This window comes from Mytilus galloprovincialis, chromosome 8 (assembly GCF_965363235.1).
Source record: "Mytilus galloprovincialis chromosome 8, xbMytGall1.hap1.1, whole genome shotgun sequence".
In the NCBI taxonomy this organism is placed as follows: domain Eukaryota; kingdom Metazoa; phylum Mollusca; class Bivalvia; order Mytilida; family Mytilidae; genus Mytilus; species Mytilus galloprovincialis.
Genome location: NC_134845.1, coordinates 42,707,234 through 42,730,548, shown reverse-complemented (window position 1 = coordinate 42,730,548; position 23,315 = coordinate 42,707,234). Strand labels below are relative to the sequence as shown.

General features: G+C 31.6%; 1 protein-coding gene across 3 annotated transcripts in view; it reads left to right on the top strand.

Annotated features, from left to right (window-relative positions):
- LOC143041986 (transient-receptor-potential-like protein) overlaps window positions 1-23,315 on the top strand; it is a 43,135-nt gene that overhangs the window by 5,210 nt on the left and 14,610 nt on the right. For 2 of the 3 annotated variants that reach the window (XM_076214180.1, XM_076214178.1), the window contains exons 2-4: window positions 11,902-12,891; window positions 20,763-21,105; window positions 22,863-23,310. In XM_076214180.1, the coding sequence (XP_076070295.1) occupies window positions 11,923-12,891; window positions 20,763-21,105; window positions 22,863-23,310 (1,760 nt within the window). In that variant the 5' untranslated portion in view covers window positions 11,902-11,922. Of the gene's footprint in view, window positions 1-9,666; window positions 9,753-11,901; window positions 12,892-20,762; window positions 21,106-22,862; window positions 23,311-23,315 lie in introns of those variants that run through there. The other variant, XM_076214179.1, reaches the window with a different exon arrangement.

Genomic DNA, 23,315 nt, shown 5'->3' with positions numbered 1-23,315 from the left:
AAATTATTAATACTACCGTGCCATCATTGAAATCATTTATGGAGTCGCTGTGTATCATTTCATTATTAGACTTATGATTTTCAAATAAACAGAGTTTTGTAGAGATTACATATTATAGACTTTTTAGTATAGACATCTTAGTTTGAATAGAGGAGCATTCCAGTAAAACATATTTGTAATTAGAAAAGTGTTTAATTTGTGAGTTTTATAAATATAACGTCCTCACTTGGTGATGGAAATAAATGCAGTTTAAAAAAGTGCAAAATCATGGGGGTCTGTGTAAGGTTTACAGAATAGGGAAGAAAGCACCAATACCACGGTAAACGGGTAAATAAACGAATAAAGAAACGAGAAAATCGACCAAAACAATAAAAAAAAATAAAGATTAATGGGTGCAAACAAAGAAAAAAATAATAATGGATGAAATAAATAAAAAAAATAGTGTGAAAAATGTCTTTAAAAAAAAATCAGAAATCAGAAATGAAAACATCACATATCAATGCAGACATCAGATTTTACAAAATATTTACTATGTTAAAAATCAATTACAACTGCCACGCCCATACCATTATAGGACACAATAACAAAAACCTTTTTGAAAATTTTGCAGTCAAGACAGTAAAAATTAAAATTGACATGCGTAGGAACTATTTTGTTTCAAAATATGTTGTATTTTCTAGTATGTTCTTTCTAAACGAGTCCGGGTAGTTCTATACCTTATAAATACATAGAAGAAGACACTTAAACAATACAAAAAGAAAATCGATGACATATTTGCTAACAATTCAAACTACTTGTGAATAAAATTATGTTTAATCACCCAGCTGAGGGTCATTTAGAATGGCAACCATTTGACAAGTACGTAATAGTTGATTATCGCAAGCAGCTAATATCATTGGTGAGTGTCTGGGTGAGGGTTTCTTTATTCCCGTATTCGTTGCTTTTTTATACCATTTTTTCTATTCTTTATACTGTTACCCTATTCTCTATTCTTTACACTTTTACCCTATTCTCTATTCTTTATCATTTGGTCCATTTCTCTCTATTGTACATATTTTAGCACCTCATTATTCTCCATTCTGTTAACCCCCATGCACACCCTCATAGGTCTATAGCCTAAATATTGGACAATTCAGTGGTAAAGATCAGTATGGAAAATGACGTATAATTATTCACTATTTATCACCTCAAACACTATATACAGCTACTATCTAGTATATTTACCGATTTAATATAAATAATAGATGCAGTAAAGGTTAATGATCCTTAATTATCTGTCTCCGTTTGATTTCATTTTTACAGGTACTTCTCACCTTTCTATATGTATTGTTTTTTTTATATACTTAAGGTGGCTAGGGTCTATTCGAAGTTTCTGTCAGAAGTGCCGTATTTTTTGTTATTCTTATCTTGACAGAGAGTGAATCAAATTGGTCGAAAAAAGGGGGTCCCGGACCATTTAAGCCCAAAATATTACTTTTGAACAGGTATGTAAAAGGAACCATTTTTCAATGAAATGAAAGGGAAAATAGAGGTGTTGACATATTTTTATCGGAAAATAAAAAAAAAATGTCTGTGACACTTGGTACAAACTGTAATATAAAATGCTGAAATATAGCTTCAAAGAATAAGCAAATAAAAAATATAGGTCACCAATATGGGAAAAAAATTATTATGCATTAAACATGTTAAAACCCAAAATTTTGCGTGAAAATGGTGAAATTGGGTGAAATGTCATTTTGAGTCTTTCACAGATACAAATAATAACGATAATATTTTTTTAGTTACAAATATAACAATTTGGTGAAATTGGGTGAAATGTCATTTTGAGTCTTTCACAGATAATATGAGGCAGGCATTACCTGTAAATGAGGACGAAGTCTGTATGAATTATTTTTTTGTAACTTAAATATTTGTTAAAAAAAACAAAAACGGAAATACCGTAACGTTTCCGATTTTGTTCTGTTGTTAGGGATTTAGTTGTGACGTTATTTAAATTATGACGTCATATGCAATGTAAATAAAGGCAACAGTAGTATACCGCTGTTCAAAACTCATAAATCCATGGACAAAAAACAAAATCGGGATAACAAACTAAAACCGAGGGAAACGCATTAAATATAAGAGGAGAACAACGACATAACACTAAAATGTAACACATATAGACAAAATCCCACGAGAATAACAAATATAACATATATATATAACATCAAAACCAAATACATGAATTTGGGATAGACAAGTACCGTGACACGTCTTATCGCAATGTGAATTTACACTCAAAAATAAGAGAAAACAAACGACACAACGTTATAATGTAATACACACAGAAACGAACTATAAAATAACAATGACCATATTCCTGACTTGGTACAGGGCATTTTTAAAGGAAAAAATGGTGGGTTGAACCTGGTTTTGTGGCATGCCAAACCTCGCACTTTTATGGCCATGTGAAATATAACATCAAAATGACAACACAGGACTACAATATAAATAAATTGGAGAACACAATTGACAAAGAATCACACGAACAACAGCCAACAAAAGGCAACAAGTTCAAAATTTTAATACGCCAGAAGTGTATTTTGTCCACACAAGACCCATGTGTGACGCACAGATACAAAAGTTTGAAAGCCGAAACGAGTACAAAACAAAGAAACGCTATCATCAGGTAACGTTTTTTTCATATGGGGACGAAGTCCCCATTTACGGTAGAAAATTCAATAAAAAAAAAAAAAAAAAAAATCGGGAAAATTTCCCGAATTTTTCATTCTACTAATGAACTCAAAATCGTTAACTTTTTTTTCAGATCTAGTTCCTGTTCCGGTTTTCCCCGCATTTGCGCAGAAATCTGTCTTGTTTGCACGAGACTTTGAAAAAAATATATATTTATCAGTCTTGTAAAATATAAGATTGGAACTCAATACAGTTTCATTTTTAATAATTGTTTGATTTGGAAAAAAAAAACGTTACCTGATGGAAGCGTTTCTTTTGTTTACATTGAATATGACGTCATAACTTAAAGAACGTCACAGCTAAATCCCTAACAACAGAACCAAAATCGGGAACGTTACGGTATTTCCGTATCATTTACTAACATGTTTGAAGTAAAAAAAATAATACATATACAGACTTCGTCCCCATTCACAGGTTATGCCTGCCTCATATTATCAAGGAATTATTAAAAATGAAATTGGTATTGCGCGTTCCTTCCTATTTTATACTAGACTGATAAATATATATTTTACTCAAAGTTTCATACAAACGAGACCGGAAAAAGGAAGTACATTGTACATTTCTGCGCCGGTCCGGGATTTCAAAACACGACAAAAAAAAATTTGAACGATTTTGAGTTCATTAGTATACAATGAAAAATTCGGGAAATTTTCCCGTATTTTTTTTTTTTTATTGAATTTTCTACTGTTATTGGGGACTCCGTCCCCATACAAATAATAACGGTAATATTTTTTTAGTTACAAATATAGCAATTTAACATTTTTAATCTATCAAAATATTTCGTGTGCATGGTTATTTAAAAAACTTTTCGTGTGCATGGTGCAATTCATTCGTGAAATTATGCGCTGTCGAATAGTCCTGATCCCCCTTAATATCTATAGATATGAAAAATGTGGTATGAGTGCCAATGAGACAAGTCTCCATCCAAGTCTCAATTTGTACAAATTAAACTATTATAGGTTGAACTACGCCCTTCAACATGGAGCCTTGGCTCACTCTAAACAGCAAGATATAAAGGACACACTAAAATAACTAGCCTAGTGTAAAACCACTCAAACAGGAAAACCAACGGCCTAGTCTATATAAAAACTGAGAGACGATAAATACTTATATATATGAATCACACCAACAAACGACAACCACCGAACAACAGGTTCCTGACGTAAGTGTATTCATGAACAAAATAAGATGTGAGGTAAGCGTCAACTAGACAGCAACCAAATGATAAAAAATATTCAACAGACACATAAAGCCTAACATTAGTCCCGAACAATAAATAAGTACCAATCAAGCTTTCACTCGTTCAGAGTCTATAGACATGTTGGATTGTTATATTTTCCCGTAATAACCTCATTTCCGCGCCGACGCCTTCGTTACATTAGATGTAAAAACCATCATATGATGATAAAAAAAAAACCTGACACGCCTAAAATTTATACCTAATATATATAAATACAAATATCTGTTATAGAGGGTTTATACTTTTTCTAGCAAACAAATGTATCTGCCCTAGTTGGAAGCAAACACAGTAATAATCAGTAATGCAGCCCTCGCAATTTAGAGTCAAGAACTAGTTATCAACTTAGAAGATTATAGAGCTGATATTTGTCATACAAAAAAGGCTGTTAAAAGCATACTTCCACGCACTGAAGTCGTGACTTTTATCTTAAGAAAAGTATGATCCTATTTTATAAGAATATATGTCAGTACTCAGTTATACCAGATGCAATTAATTTGCTCAGCTGATTCTTTTTAATCTTCAGTCTATGGTCGATATTTCTAAAAATCAGAAAAATGTTAGCTGCTTCAAGAAACATAGATATGATTAAGAAAACTTGATTATTACAAGGGGAATTATAAGTTGTAATTGATTTTTGAAATCTATTAAGACTGTTGATTATTAACTTGGCTTTTCTTCTCGAGTTGATAATGTTTACAAACAAGTGTGGACAAAGATCAGTGTGGATAGTATGTTTGGATGTTTGACAGTGTTTTGTATGACAAAAGAAGTTCTATGTTTTTCCCATATTATTAACAGTGTTGCACAATATGACAACCAACTTAAGCATTAGGAGAGTTGCTTATTGAATATTTAATTTTTTATGTTCAAACCGACATAGAAGAGACACTAATTGCATTAATTGCCAAATGATTATGATAGAATATGTTCCACATCTTTGATTTTGGATACATTTTGAAGCTAAGAGAGGAACCATAACAGGTTCATTTTTTCATGATGTGATTTTTTTTATTAAGGGAGATGGTATCTGAGAACATGTATTTGCTTACTATTTGTAAGGTTCTATTTATATTACTTAAGTCTTTGTGGAGGATCATCATGATCATAAGTAAAAGATTTCGTTTTAATGTCGAAATTGTTTCTCAGATTAGAAGACATTTAATTGTTTTAGGAATTAATTTACTCAGTTTAGAAGACATTAGTAATGACAATGCCTGACATGATGCTTGGGGCTAGATGAGCTAGAGAGTAAACTTCTGTGTTATTTTATATTAGTTATTTGAAAATATTTCCTCTAAAGCAGGTCAAAGCCATAAACAAAATTGGCCAGTATGAAAATGATATCATCAAAAGAACCTTTGTGAGCATGCTTCAGAGACTCATAAAAAAATATAACTGCTACAGAAGTCATCTGATAAAATTTTTAGTGGATATGAACATCTACTTAATATGTCTAAAGATCTAAAAAGTTATAGTATTCAATATGAAAAAGGTATTGCAAAAATATTCTCTTTTCAATTCATTTTGTGATATGGATACAAATATAGGTAATACCAATACAGTAAGGCAGTTTTGTTGTGGTATGAAAGTGTATTGTAGTAATTAATAATTGCTGTTGATTCACTCAAATTAAGAAATAAACAAATGAATGGTAAATGTTGAACATGTTCATTGAAATATAGTTTTAGAATTCAATTAGGCCAAATAGGCCTTATAATTTTTTTTAACATACTGGATGACCATTTACATTCAGGACTAAGGTGTCATGTAGGCAGTATAGATTTACATGTATAAAATTAAGTGTAACATAACAATCAGGCATCATATTGCTAGTAGCTAGAGTTTGGTAAATTTGTGTTTTTGTTTTATAAATTTGGCTAATGGACAAAAATGTTTGATTCAAATCTAAATAAAATTCTATTATCTCCCTATTACCTACATTGTACATACAATGGATACAACTTTGATAATTCCTTGTACATGAGAGTTGTCTGTCAAATCTTTATAACAATGAACTGAGGTCAAAGCAAAGCACTTTCATAATACACTTGAACAAAGAGCTTAATCCAGTGATATACTTTGTACTACGTATATACAGGTCCTTCATAAACATCCATCGACCAAAACCATATCTCAATAACATGCCATACTACGTATACATAGTTGGATCAGAAGTCCTGAAGTGAAAAACATGAATATTATTATTGTATTTAAGTATAAATACCGGTTAAAACTTTCACAAATTTGTGGTAAAAGCATCCAGTATATATTAACTATCTATCACTTCATGCAAAAATTGATATAGGGTGAGTGCCCCTCTGTGGGAAATACGATCATATCTCCACCTAAGTTTAGTTAACTGGTGAAGAAACATTCAAAACTATATAGTTTTATCTTAGACTTGTGAGTTTCTATTAACCATCACAACTGAATCAATAATATATGTAAACATATATTAGAGTAAAATTGACAAACATATATAAGACTAAAACTGACATTCAGGCTTTACTCCACCTTCATTTCTCAAGTCCATGTTCAAATATGACTTCATGATAAAATAAGTTTCCATATCGATGAAATATCCCTCTGATAGACTAGCCGCAACGATATACCAGTTTTAAAATGATAGGTGGAACCTAAATTTTAAACTATATATTCTAAATATTGCTAATACATTTAATAATCATTCTTCTCAAAACCTTGCTATATTTTTCATTATTTTGTGTTTTGTTTAAAATTGTGTATTGACCTCTAGATGTCTTTCAATTACATACAGGTTGGCTTAGGTTGATGTCTGATTATTGTACATGTACATGATACATCATTGTGGGGTTTGCTTACATAAATACAGACATGTAACAACTATTCCTTTAAATTCAAATAAAATTGATGCAAGAAATTAAAAGTCATCCATAAGCATTCTACTTTCAATAACCAGCTGTTCAATTACTTCTCAATATCATATTAGAAATTTATGAAAATCAATCAGGGAGTTTACATCAATAGATATAAACAATGCACCATGCAAAGTTTAATGAGAATTGTTGATAACATTATCAGAAACTTGAAAATTCCCCCTTTTTAATATATAAAACCACCATAACTTAGAAATGTAAAATTTGTAAGATTCTATCTAAAGGCAGCAGTTTACATCACTAGATATCAACAATTCACCAATGTTTAATGAGAACTGCTAAAAGCATTTTTGAGTTAAAGTTTAAAAACTGGAATATCCCCCCCCTTTTTTAGGACTCGTTTACAAATTAACCTGTTTTAATGTTTACTCAATGAAGTTATCAGATTTGAGCTCTGATAATCACTTGAATAGAGAAAGTTGTGAGGGTTTACCAAGGAAGTGCAAAACAACGAAACAAAAGTACAAGAAACTTAAGGATAAATATACGGCCTTTCACATTAAAATGGCAAAAACGTCGAGACTATTTTGTGTTTTGTTGTGCACCTGAACTAAAAAATAGAGATCACTTGAGAATTGAGTCTAGACTAGTAGTAAAACTTCTAATATGTATTAGATAAGATACAAAGGTAACAAATAAACAGGCCGGTAACAACCGTTAAATTAAAACATTTGATTTCTTTTGAAAATGCACTTTATATAGGTCCATTGATTTTAATTATCTGTTGAGTGTACTCTTTGTGATTTCTTTCATATTATATACTAATACTAGCACTTCACGTCCATCGAGGTCTTTACACAAGGAATTTTAACCGAATTTTTGAAAGAAAAGTCGGTTATTGATTTTGGGATGTACGGCACGCGGTCAGGCGGCTGCCAAACAGTGTCCGTTCATTAAAAAGAAAACGATTTAAAGGTATCTTTTTTGGGGTGCATTTCTTTCTATCACAAACGATGCAAACGACTAAGCGCGCACGTGTTTTGATCATTTGTTTCTAACATACGTTTGTAAAGTTTACATAAACTTTGACAAACTATGCAATCGCTAAAGATAAGTCTACAGTTTGTCGTTCGTCGTTTGTTAGTACAAACACTACATTTGTTTCTAACTTGAACTTGATTAAACGATATATTGTTTCTACGTTTGTAAAACAATCTGTTTACCAACAAGATGTACATGCATAATTGAAAGTTCAAACAGGGTCAGTAACGACTTATTGAACGCTATTGAACGTTGTATTTGTTTCTACTTTCGTAGCGTTTAGAAAACAACAACAAACGCCACACAACGTTTACAAAATTTTGGTTAGAAAGAAATGCAGCCTAAATTAAGATATGTGGTTTCCTGTGACTAACTGCAGGTCAAGTTCAATTTTCACGATTTTAGCTCTTGTCGTTGTTGAGTGTTTAGACCTTTAAGTAGCAAAAATTTGTTTTCATTATATGTATTTACACTGGTAATATTATCAAGTTGAATCTCTATGACGTAAAGCATAAATATCCTAACTGCGAACCAAAAGGTAAACAAAACAAAATATCTAAGAATATCAAATACTAAATCTTTAATCCACATAAGAGGTGTGGTTTTGTGAAACAACTTTACAAAGTGCAACCTAAAGAACGAAAAAATAAATTATTCAAATATAAGATATTTGGTCCTTTCATTTGAGTTTACTTTCATCCATATTTTCTAATACATCAAGTATCTATTGTGATGAAGAGTAACAATCGTTGTTCCTCTCCCTTAATGTCTGCTGTTTTAAATAAATCTGAAACTGACCTAAATTAACACCAGTTTCGTTGTTTTTAAAAAAAAAGTATTTATAAATTATATAGTCACATTGCTTCTTTATCAAGTTGAAATAAGTTTTGATGTTGAAGGCCGTACTTTGACCTATAATTGTTAACTTTTTATACATTGTGACTTGGACGGAGAGTTGTTTCATTGTCACTCATACCACATCTTATCTATATTTGATAGCAAGAAAAAAAAAATCAGCTCTTTCATGGAATATGAATGTTATGTAAAAATTTGTTAATAAATTCAGTTTCGTTGTGTGTACAAATATTTATAAACATATAGTACACAACCCTTCTTTGTACAATTCTAGTTGGAAAATACAAGTTTAAACATCAAGAAAAGCGAAAATTATGTATTATTTAATCCTCCCGGTTCTGATGGAATATAAATGTTTATCAAAGGCTATCGGGGTTTTTTTTTTTTTTTGTATCATTTGAACACTCTGCAAGGAAATTTAATTTCGTTGTGTGTGCAATTGCATGTAACAGTTATGAACAATACAGTGCACAACGCTTCTTTATTCAAATTTATTAGGTTTATTCAAGGTTCCGGTTCCTTCTTTTCATGGAATATATTATTGTTATTTAAAGGCCTCTTTTCTGCCGTATTTTTTTTTTCAAATCCTCCTTTTCATGGAATATAAATGTTATGTAAAGGCCGTGATTATGTGGTATTGATTTGTGCGTGATCTATCAAATGTCAGATATTATATCCTAGAAAGGTTTAATTAGAATTTCACAGAAATACAAGGTGATTTAGTTGACATTTGTATTCCGGCTAACTATGAAACCTTTGAATAAATAAGGCGATGGTACGGAGTCTACATTTCAGATATATTATGAAGAAAAACCTTTCCAATTATATCTTTTATTTTAATTGGATTTTTGAAACTTTTCGAAACGAAAATAACCAAAGTTATAAATGTATCGCTTCATAGTTACACTTTAAAACTTTTGAAAAATGATTGGAAAACGGACGCAACATCCAAAGTTATAAATGTATCGCTTCATAGTTACACTTTAAAACTTTTGAAAAATGATTGGAAAACGGACGCAACATGCTCGGTAAGTGTGACTTTTATTTTTGTTCAGATATTTCTAAATATTCTAAAAAATAAAACCAAAACAATCCAATTCAAAATGGTTAAATATTGTTTTTATTTGGATCTTTTATTATAAATGAACTGAAACATGAATATGTATATATTGCTACCCAGTTATGCAAATGAATAGTCTTTTTTCGTTGGCATTGCATAAGGTCGGATTTTTTCTCATCTACTGCCTATGACGTCTATGTCAAAAATCCACTCGACGTGTACTGATTGATATTTTTGTCCGGAAACTTGAATTATGTACGAGTTGTTGCTTTAAACAGTTCTTAGTAACTGTTCGATCGATCCTCTGTGCCGTTGTCTTTTTGTGAAAGTTGTGGACAGATGTCTCATTGCCATTAGTAACCACACCATCTTATTCTTATATGTAAAATGACTTTTAATCCAAAATGCTTTGTCTTGAATTTTACACCACTGGGTCGATGCCACTGCTGGTGAACGTTTAGTCCCCGAGGGTATCACCAGCCCAGTAGTCAACACTTCGGTTTTGACATGAATATCAATAATGGGGTTATTTTTATAAATTTCCTGTTTATAAAACTTTGAATTTTTTAAAAAAAAACTAAGGATGTTCTTATCCCAGGCATAGATTACCTTAGCCGTATTTGGCATAACTTTTTGGAATTTTGGATCCTATGCTCTTCAATTTTGTACTTTTGACTTTATAAATATTTTCATATGAGCGTCACTGATGAGTCTTATGTAGACGAAACGCGCGTCTGGCGTACTAAATTATCCTGGTACCTTTGATAACTATTTACTGTAATTTTCTATAAATTAATTGTAACCATTAATAACAGTAACTTAACCATGTTCCTTGGTGTTCTTCAATGCACTTTTATCGATTCTATGTCTAAATCTAAAGATCTTAAAAAATATTATCGTCAGCGAAAGATTGCCTGGGAATTTACAAGTAAATATCGTTGTTTATAATTTCAAAAATGGCAAACAACATACATATTTAAAGTTAAGAATACATATTTCTTATTTTTAAAAAAAATATATAAATGGTTTAGAGAGTTGTAGTTTGGCACTTCACCACATTTCATATTCATAAAATTATCTTAAAACTAAAAAACGGCGACCATGTTTTTAAAAGAAAATCTTGCCTAAGCCAAATCCACCTTCAAAACATTCAAATAATTCGATTCGCGATATATTTAAAGGTGTAAAATCATAGAAATCGTTCCTCATGGATTTATACTCCAAGATTTAAAATATTACACGGAACTGAAAAAATAAGTATTCACAATAGTGTCAATGTTGATACCATTATATGCTATGTAATGTGAGTCTTGTCGTCTTTTAACAGAATATGTATCTATTGGATTTTTAATGCATTTAAGGGTTTCAAATGGTAACAAATTTCAATTAATCATAATTGAGATGGTACTTGACCTTTTTTATCGATTGTTTAACTTTTGAGCAAATTTTTATAAACTCGAGTCGAATTGAAATTGTTATAAACATAACAATTTATTTTATTAGACATGTTTTTATTGACAATATCACAAGTCTGTTATTACAATCATTTTTATCAATTGATTTTGGATGCGTGTTTCCATAAATAACAATATATTATAATGTCATTTTCAACAGCATTACTACTAATAGACAACTATTCCAAGGAATAGAATTTAAAGACTGAGAACTGTCTTTCATATAGAGCTTTTACATCTTTTTGGGCTCACCAAGTTGCAAATGTGTTATGAAATTATCGATTTAGAATGATTGTGACATTCTAACTGAATGTTGATTCGCGTGGTGATTGATGTATCCATAATTAGGAACCGCTTACCCTGTCAATGCAGGCATGACAGCAACTGTCTGGGTTTCGTGCTGGTTTTTTCTTCTTATAAGGTGTATGCAATAGTAACCTCGTTGTATATCATAATGACCAGAAGTGTTGTAAGAGTGGAATTGAATCTTTTTGCAATGGTTTTTGATGGTTTTCGAAACATACGAGGCTCTATTATTTTTTTTTACTGTCTTAACTTATGTTATTAACTATTTTCAATTTTTTGAGTTTGTATATTACCACACATTAAACCATTAATCTTTTTTTTTTTTTTTTAAAGAAAAAGTGTTTTTTATTTTCACAGTGAAACTGAGCTATCAACAAAATGAGTATCAAAACAATATCAGAGAGGATGTCATCCCAGTATTCACAGCGTTCACTTCGAATACGTCCTATCAAAATGCCATTAGAACCTCTAAAGGTATCCCATAGGTCAAACACAAATGAAAGAATTTTCCTGGAGGCCGTTGAAAGGGGAGACAAACACACTGTCGTACGTTGTTTACATGAACCAAATCCCGTTAACGTGAACTGTACAAATATGCTTGGAAGATCGGCAATTCAGATTGCTGTTGACAACGAAAATGTTGAAATCGTCGAAATCTTGCTTCAACAGGATGGCGTTGAAATAGGAGATGCCTTGTTATACGCTATTAGAGAAGGTGTTTACAAGATTGTAGAGATGTTGATCGACCATCCGTCAATCAAATCTAACATGCTAGGTTCAGAGTGGTCCAAAATGAAAAATAACGGGCAAGGTGAAGAGAGTTCTGATTATTCATCCGATATTTCCCCCGTTATGTTGGCAGCGCACTGTAATCAGTTTGAAATTCTACAGCTACTTTTGCTAAGAGGGGCAGACATTAATCCCCCACATCAGTTATCATGTTCATGTAAAACATGTCAAGAACAGGTACACAAAGACAGCCTACGGCATTCTTTATTTCGTATTAACACTTTCCGAGCCTTGGCGAGTCCAGCCTGGATTTCATTGACGAGTGCCGATCCTATTTTGACAGCATTCAAATTATCACATACGTTAGAAAAACTGGCACTCCGTGAAAACGAATTCAAGGATACTTATATGGAACTCCGTGACCAATGTCGACGATATTCATGTGATTTGTTGGACCAATGTAGGAGTAGTGAGGAAGTAATAGCTGTTTTAAACAAAGAATGTGATCCGTCGGATGAGGATTTTTCCGGCTTCGGTGCAGCACTGGAACGGAATCCAAATGAAGATAAACTGACTTTATCAAGACTGAAACTTGCCTTAAAATATGAACAGAAGCAGGTATTGTAGACATATATTTGTATATGTGGTAACCTATCCTACCTTTTTTTATGATATTTTCAGGGTCCTTTTTTGCTTAGATTGCAAGTTGAATGTTTAACGTTACAACCATTCATTTCTCTATTATTTTACGTTAAGGGGATGTAATTCAATTCTAATTTTATATGTCTTAACAAAACGAGTGCACAATTAAAAAAAAAAATAAAGATCAGATTTGTACCATTTCCTTGTCGACTTTGTCCGCCTTCTTCAGAGAAATTTTATTTATAATCATTTATAATTCTGTCTTTCGAGATGTGTGTATTTCGGACCGCTGGTATCATTCGGTTTATCGTGAGATTCATATTGGAGCTGCGGAATCGCACGAGCTGTTTCAAAATTTCCATCTTCTTTTCTGCTGTCAATAATGTAAAATTAATTTGCAATGCTTCTTTAACACGAAAAGATATGAATCAAATGAGTTATGAAGAATTCACTTGATAATGATTTTTTTAAACGCAGATTGGGTCGTTTTCAGGTTTTATAATTTATTATCTTTTTAATTGAATAAGACTTAAAAACGTTAAAAACGTGACCTTAACATTGAAAAATATATTTCTTTTCTCACATGCATTGATAGAAAACTTAATAATAAAACTTAATAATATGTCTACTACCATGACCAGCAGCAGGAACGCTTCGTATTTCTCTTGTTAACCTACAGACTTCAATCTTGAAGCTAATTGCTTAGGTGTATAGCTAAATCTGTTTTTAATGGATTTTTTTTATAATATCATTGCACAAGGGTTAAAAAATAATTATGTCCCAAGCATTAGCCTGCATCATAATTTTATCAATTTCATTTAAAAAAAAAAACGATTAATGCTATTCTAAAAGCAGACTGTCGGATTTCGCCCTCTTTCACATATGGCATTTACAACTTACTACTCACAATAGCGCTATGTGTCGCATAAGGAGCGAACGGTTCCAGTTCGCCTTTTAGAACGATTTTTTTAGTTTTTTAGATGATAGATTTTTGGCCTGTCCCTAAATCAAACGAAAATAACACCCCTGTCTAATATTATATCGGTATTATTACCGTTTTTCCGTCTATGGTTTGATGGAAATGATTTTTAGTTAACAAATACATATCTTGTTGTTCACTCAATGAAATTTGTCTGGTGGCAGGATCTGTGTTATCTATGTATGTCCAATATAATACGTTTTGCATATTCGTTTAATGACATAAATCAAGTTTTCCTTATTTGACATCTCTGTGTTATACACTTTATAACCACCACGAATGATTGTCTACTTACATATCAACATATGACTCGGTATCGTCAAAGTTTTTGAAGTCATACACAAAAAAGTGCCAATTTCGATGAGTCTTTCAGTCTATGAAGATTATAAAAAGTAAACTGCTCGACATACACCGACACTTGTAAAGGGCAATTGGTGTGCCGAAATATTTGTTGTTTTAGTTTCATCTTTGACTGTTTTAGTAGCATCGTCGAATTCTGCATGGCGATCCGACACCGATTGGATTTGAGGGTTGGTTGTTTTGTAAGGCAACTCATATGACAGCATTATTTTCTTTGAGATTTTGTTTTATGTTAGTATTTCGACGTCTATGAAAACCGCATACACAGAACTAGGACGAACATAATATGGTTTATAAAATCAATTCTTTTAAAAAACAATTAAATTTGACGAAACATTAATAAAACTGAATACGGTATTGATTTAAAGTAATTTTATTATTTTAAAAGAAACATTAAGCTTTCAATAACTGCTTTTATCTTCTGCAATATCTTTCTTATTCCACATATACGATTTCAAAGGAAACCACAAAGCATTAATTGCAGCTTAGAGCATTGTAAAAGTAATGAAACTTCACGAGTATCACTTTTCAAATTTTCTTTTTCTTTAGATATGTTTTAATGTTATAACTTTTTATTCCTATTACTTGAAGGTTTCTTTTTACTTATTTAACTAGAAGTTATGTCACATGTGATCAACTCTATTGGCTTTAGATGAATTTTCATAAGCTCTTCACGTTTAAAGGTCTTGTACCACTACTTACTGACGTTTCCTCCCATGGACAACCCCAGGCCAGTTGGCCACATTTCTGAATTGACATGAAGTTTTTTCCCTGTAGATTTAGTGTCTTTGAAATGTTAAAATGCTTGAAATACAAAAGTTTTGCTACACCCAGACATATATTGCCTTTTAGTCGTAATTGACACACGTTTTGGAAAAAAAAATCTATTTTTGATTTTCTTTATCTTCTCATTTTAACAAAGTTGTCAACTGTTTGATATTAGCATAACAGATGGATGTAATAAAGACGTAACGATAACAAATTCTTATCCTGGTATATTTTATAAGTTTAGTACAGCCATGGCTTTCAACAATTCGGGTCATATTGATACTGATGAAGGTATCCAGAAGAGCGCGTCGTTGGAACGAAATGAATTCATATTGTGTCATTTCATTTAACGTTTGAAAATGTAACTTACAAAAAGTCAAACTGACTAGATCATATGGATACAGTGTACTAATTAAAATAAAATCACATATTTCTTAATTTCTTAGCTAAGATTGATCTATTAAGTGTGATAACAGTATAACCCATCAATAAATATCATTTCATAAATGTTAGACCTTCTAATGCTCTTAGGTAAGAAACAAGCTACATTTTTTGTGATTGCCATTGTCATAATATGATACATATGATAATTATACGATCACGTGTTACATTATACGATATAGTGATTGATTCATTAGGGATGAGGGGGTGAGACGGGGGTGTTCATTTCCTAGCTTTTTTCTCCATTAACCACTTTACAGGAACCGCTTTTATACCCTATATATTTCACTCCCCAATGTTTAACCCCTATAAACGGTTTAACCATGTCTCCCAAATTCGCCCTCAGAAATTAAAATGAATATTTGCAGTACTCTGATCTGCAGAGATATAACAGTAAATGAGTAATTTGATAGTTTGTGATTCTAATTTAATTTTCAAAATGAAAACAGAAACTTTAACATCTCAAATAAAATTATGAAAAAAATCCATGTAACCTTTCCGTCGTTGATTATATAGCTCTCCGTTATCTAAGTCATTACTAAAATGCTAGATAGTTTATCATTTACTTGTGCATTGTTGTGTGTTTTCATAAGTGCGGTTTTTTAACAACCTAACAGTTTGAAGAAAGTGTCAAATTACGCCATGTCATTGTCCTTGGTATTATGTAAAGATAAACTTTCTGATATACCATCCTATTGGGTTTTCCGTGTAGGCATGGATAAAATTACTTAAAAAATAAATTAAAAATAACCTGTGATATGTTATAGTTGTACCAATTTTATAAAAGAAACACACATATTACTTTATACGCCTTCGTAAGATTTATTTGTATATTTGTTTTATTTTTTAAACAGTTGCGTTTTATGTCTTTGACGTATGTTACATTTTTACTGCTAGATTTTATCTATTGTCACATTAACTTATTACGTCTATTTAGGTTGATCACACATCATTGTAAAAAAAAACGGTCATACAAGTTGGAGGTTTAGCTAGCATTAAACCCAAGATTAAACTACTGTTTTGTTTTTTTTTGGGAAACGCCACGTTAGGAATATGGCAGTTGCTTCCTCTCTTTCTAACGTTTGATTTTGTTGGTTTTTTATGGACTAGCCCTTTTTTAATTTACATTAGAGTTCAGTATATTTGTTTTGTAAATGCATTTTACTCAAACCATCGTTAGATTATTCTATAAGAAGAACTAGTACCGGTATTCGATACTTGGATTCAATTGTTCATATTGCGCTTTACATACTAAGGTTCTTATACATCGTTCACTTTCAAATATTTGATTTTAAGCATTCAAAATGAAGGTTAATCCAGATATACCCTGCGGACACATAAAAGTAATAATGCGTTACTATCATTTTTGTTTTAGTGACCTGTGATCATCATATAATTTCGAAACCAATTTTTAATATTGAATTTTGTATTTTTGACATTTTTACCTATTATGCCTGTTTGTTTTGTTCACGCATCGTTGTCAATATAATAAACTAGCTATAAAAGCAGGTTCAATCCACCATTTCATTTTCTACATCAGAAGTCAGGAACATGACAGTTGTTATCCATTCGTTTAATGTGTTCGAGCTTTTGGTTTTACCATTTGATTATGGACTCTTCGTTTTGAATTTTCCTCGGAGTTCAGTATTTTGTGGTTTTATGTTTTACCCCTCACATATATCATATTTTGAGTCTGGACCTTATATTAAAGAACTTCACGTCACTACATTTGAGATTTAACTATGGCCCTAATATTTATCTCATTGAACGCCGGATAAGTATCCTTATATTATATCATCTGTCACAAACCTTAAGTATTACCACACATTTAACGCGCTAGATATCAATCAGAAGCAGCATAATGCATTGATTCAATGTTTTATCAAGCTTATGAAATCAGTGAGTGCTCTATTGATCAGAGTTGATTAGACTTCCTTGATGAAACACATTGCTGAACAGGATTTTACATTATATTTATCATAGGATATTCTATTCTTTCTTCAAGCGATTCATTCTTCAACTAAAATAACAATTAGTCTGCTAATGATTTGATATGAGATATTTAACCTTCCAGAGTTTCTTCGCACTTTTGTTTATCCGCACTATCCCCCCCCCCCCGCGATATAAAACAGACCAAACATTTATAACATGTTACAAACCTCCTATGTTTTGATTTGATCACATACGTTTCAGCGATTTATTTTACTTAAATCGGGTCATACAAGAGAGAGATTATCTAGATGTAAAACCATGTTTAATTCACCATTTTCTACACAAGGAAATGTCTGCACCAAGTCAGGAATATGACAGTTATTATCAATTCGTTTGATGTGTTTGAGCTTTTCGACGAAGTAAACAGCTAAAGATTAAGAAATAAGTAAAACCCGCGGTAAAGTGTATAAATCTAAGTATATACAACCACTGGGTCGATGTCACTGCAGCTAGTTGAATTTTTATTCCCCGAGTGTATCACCAGCCCAGTAGTCAGCAATTTTGTGCTGACATGAATTATCATGAATATGGTCACAATTATAAATTAACTGTTTACCAAACTTTACAATTTTTGAAAAAAAAATAAACCACAGGAATAGGACACCTTAGCTGTATTTGGCAAAAACGTTTAGGATTTGAGGTCCTCAATTCTCTTCAACTTCGTACTTTTTTTGGCCTTTTTAATATTTTTTTTATTCGAGCGTCACAGATGAGTCTTTTGTAGACGAAACGCGTGTCTGGCGCAAAGACAAAATTTCGATACTGGTATCTATGATGAGTTTGTTCCCATATGTTAAAAAGTGACTTTTAAACATAAGGAGTTGTCATAAATCTAGATAATCAAGTAAATCGAATGTAGTATTTTTTATATGATTGGCATTATATCATACAATTGTATTATATATAACGTAAAAAATACTTAGTATAAATACACAACCACGTCTGTTCAGATGTCAATCATATGCCTCATGTAGGTTGAATATACTACTATTTGTTTGTTTGTCTTTTTCATTTTTAGCTATGGCGTTTTCAGTTTATTTTCGATTTATGAGTTTAACTGTTCCTCTGGATTTTCGCCCCTCTTTTATACTTTCTTTGTGTTCAAGCGCCATAGCAACTGCTCTAAGATGGGTCCTACGCGACCTGTTGATAAGCAAAATATATAGCCCTATCAAATGTTGTGATAATATCGCACTGCACTTGGCATGCTCGCTTTAAAACACGATGCTAGTCTAGATGTTGGAGAAACAACGAATCAAAGTAAACAGTCCACTTATTTAAATTTTATTGGAAGGCAGCATAATACAGATTTTAATAACTTTCTTGAAGAAACTACCACAAACGTCTGTTGTTGTATAGAGAAACCAGTTGCACATAAAACGTTATTCAAATGATAGATAGACGAAACTGAACTACTTCCGTATCAATATTATTGTTTGATATTAGAGTGTGTTGACAATACAAAATGACTGATTCATCAGTATAATTGATTAATATCTCTGAGCCATTGTCATGCTGTTTATTGTAATCTTTTTCTTCAATATGATTTGATATTGAAAACTTAGCAACATTGACATTTTTATTATTTGATCTAGATGTTACTAAGGATAAGAGTATAACATGAATTTCAAAGAATATTTTATTTTCTCTTACTTGTTGGTGATGGTTATTTGATAAAAAAAAAAAAAAGTTACAATCAAAAGATTTTTGTCTCTGAACCAAGATTATGTTTTACATGTTATAGAGCTCATCTAAAACTTCAAAGTGTTAAAGCTATTTAGTATTGTCTTCTTAAAAGCAAATGTTCACGATTATTTTTTCAGTAGATAACTTAAAACACAACAAAGTTTCTTGAAAATAAAGACATTAAAAAGTACATGTGCCAGTTTTTGAGAGACAAACATTAAGCATCTGGAATTATCAGCGAGAAAATTATGCTTCTTCATTTTTAAACTAAATTTGAGATAAAATAGATTTTAAACTGTTTAAAATTTGGTAGGAGAAAAATGTTCTGTCTGAATTTCAAATTAGACGTTTGTTATAAATATTAAGATTTTGAGAATGTTTTAATGTTTAACATTTGAAAACCGAACATATTAAATGTAAAGGAAGATGGAAGAACTTTATGTCATATAGGAATATTCTATTAATTTCAAATGACATTAACTGTAGATCCAATGTACTACTGGGAACCATTGTGATATTAGAATAGCACGCCTAACATAGAAATTTAAGAATTGTTGCATTATATTACTGATTTATTTCACTTGACTCGGCGGAGTTTAACCGGTTCGTTTATTCAAGACCAGTCCATCTATGGACATGTATTCCGGGATAATTCATAAATGAACTGTCCAGTTATTTGTTCCATATAAAACACTCAGTTCAATGGTATATCCTATCAATTATAATCATAACGGCCATCATCCTTATCAGACACATCTTCGAATAGACTGTCCTTATGCAAATCAAAATGTAAGCTCCGCCCGATCAGTTAAAATAACATTGGTAATACTACAATGTATTTTCTCGTCAACTTGATCGTGATATCAGTGATCTTAATTGTGCTATTCAATGTATTGTTATTTTTTTTTTTATAACCACATGTATATGTTCATTTAGAAATTGATACTGGTTCAATTTTTGACTTTTTAAAAAAAAAATATTACTCAATTACTTACCAGTTCAACAACTAATGAATTCCTTGAAAGAAAAAAAATTACTCAGATGTAAATACTCAACAGCTCCAGTTGACAATTTAATACTGTTATAATGATGTATCATATGCTGATATGATCAATTATCGCATGTGCATTAATAAGGACAGCAGTATTATAACGCTGTTCAATAGTCATACATCTCATATGGAAAATCATATGTTAACAAAAATACCGAACCCCAAAGAAAGTTCAAAACGAAAAGTCCGTAATCAAAAGTCAAAATCAAAAGCTCAAACACATCAAACGAATGGATAACAACTGTCATATTCCTGACTTGGTACCGGTATTTTCTTATACTCTTGAAAAAGTTGTTAAAAAATCTAAACACACTTTTGTACATCTTATAGGAGGAAGCTGTCTATATCAGTCAGTCTTAACATATTTCATGTACGGTGGTCCTTATTGGGGTGAGCCATGTTTAACGAAAACAAATCCAGGTCACAAGCCAAAACCGATGGAAACACATCAACTATTTCAAAAGTAAAAAAAAAAACATATTCCGGGAGAATAAAGAGTTACTGCATCAAAGATTGTTAATTCTACATTATGCATCAAACATTTTAAATTCAATATTATAATTATTTCAGTTTGTAGCCCATCCAAACTGTCAACAGCTCTTGACATCAATATGGTATGAAGGGTTGCCAGGATGGAGAAAGAGGAATGGCCCGACGAAATTTCTACTGTGTATTGGTTTAATATTGATAGTACCATTTACAGCCGTATATTACCTGATCTTTCCGCGCAGCAAGATAGGACAGTTATTACGTAGTCCATTCATGAAATTCCTTTACCACAGTGCCTCGTTTGTAGTGTTTCTTTTGCTTCTAGTTCTAGTGACTACTGATATAGGTAATACACCCACTCGTGACCAGCAACGTGGACCTCCTCCATCACAGTTGGAATGGTTGATTATTTTCTGGGTTTGTGGTAAGATACTCTATTGGTGTCTAGTCTACTAATTCTTGAGTTCTTCCGATACATAACAGTCAAGGTTATAAAAGTAAGAATATCTTAAGTAAGAACTAGTATATATTTGTTTAGGGGCCAGCTGAAGGACGCCTCCGGGTGCGGGAATTTCTCGCTACATTGAAGACCTGTTGGTGACCTTCTACTGTTGTTTTTTTTATGGTCGGGTTGTTGTCTCTTTGGCACATTCCCAATTTCCATTCTCAATTTTATTACTACTTACACATAATAAGGTAATACAACCTGTAGAAAGTAATCCTCAGAAGGTCCTTTTTGATTTTTTAATTAAGAATCTGTAAAATGGGGAACATCTCAAAGCTAAAACCACATAAAAACAAGAACGTATGCTTTTCATTAAAGCCCCTTATTACAAATAAAATCAGTAAATATTTATCAGTGGAACGTTTTCACAGCAACAAGCATACTAGGGAGCAACCATTTAAGGGGGGTTTATGGTTCTCTTGTCTGAGTCAAGTTTTCCTTTTTTAATATTTTTTTCGAAATTTAGCACTATAAGGTAAGGGGAACTTGATTCAGAATATGTTTTGGTCATCTGCTGAAAACCAGAACTATTCTTGAAGTTAAATGGCCGTTTCATTAGAATAAAAAAGAAGAAAATATTTTTAAAGTAAAGACCATACCTATTATATTACAAAGAAAGTTCCAATTTGATATTTAAGAGGAACAAGTGTTTAAATATGAAAGTTGAATGATCTTATCATAAAATCGTGATCGTTATAAAAAAATTCTCAGAATGAATTTGATGTATAAAGGCTTAGAAGTACATAAAAAAAGCTTTAAAATAACTGAATTCATTAACTTGTTGTTTTCGACTTTTTCATCACCAAGGTCATACTATTACAGAGCGTGGTTAGCCACACACTATGTTGAAACTTATAACGTATAAATATGTCTTTGTCTATAAATGCATAATTATTTAAGTATTAAATCGATATGCATGTAATGACGTCAGCTTACATGTCAACTTCAAGTATTACATTTGAATCTGTTTATGGAACATATGTTTGCTGTCTGTACTCTATAACTCTATAATTGTTTGGTTCATTCCGGTTTTTTTTTTTTTTTTTTTTTTTGGTTTTTTTTGTGTAATAAAACACAATTGAAACTCACAATCCTTCCCGTATAATTCAATCCATTAAATTGCTTCCTTCAGTCAAAAAGCTTTGAAATGCCAAACAGTTGAAGGCTAGAAATGGTTACGGGGTTTATTTTTAATTTGCAAAAACAAACGTTAAAACGTTATCTAAATAGTTAATCAAAAGCAAATTAAAAGTTAATTTCCTTAGATTTGGAAATAGTATACCTGTCTTGATATTCATTATTGTTATGGTTACACATATTGCATTCAAAATAACAAGCTAAAATTAGTTGTCATTGGGGTAAGTGGTTTTCGGGATTGATTGGTCAGTGCGATGGAACAGGATTGTCCCAAAAATCATGCTTACAACTCATGCGTAGCGTCAGAGATATTGCATTAACATCTTTTAACTGATCAAAGACTTTTAAGTGTCCTCATTGGGACCTTTAAAAAGTAAAATTTCAAAAATACCGAACATTAAGGAAAATTCATATAGGAAAGTCCCTTATCAAATGGGAAAATAAACAGCTAAAACACATCAAACGAATTGAAAACAACTGTCATAGTTTTTACTTAAAACAGGCATTTTATTAATCAAATCTGTACTTCTGTTCTGTAGGTTTCGTTTGGGCGGAGTGCAAACAGTTATGGGAAGAAGGTTTGAAGGCTTATATAAGACAATGGTGGAATCTGATGGACTTTATCATGTTATCTTTATACCTAGCAACATTTTCTCTTCGTTTTGTTGCTTATATGCAGATTGAATCTAACCAGTTCGGTCAACGGCAAATTCCAAGGAAAGATTGGCCGACAATGGACCCGACATTAATCGCTGAAGGACTATTTGCTATTGCGAATGCATTCAGTTTTTCTCGTATCATCTATTTGTTCCAAGCAAATCAACATTTAGGACCATTACAGATCTCTCTAGGATGCATGCTTATTGACATTGTCAAGTTTTTGTTTATATTTTTTCTCGTGTTAACATCCTTTGCATGTGGTTTAAATCAACTGTATTACTACTACAGCGGAAGTAGAACTCCTACGACAGCAGACTCATTTTACTCGTAAG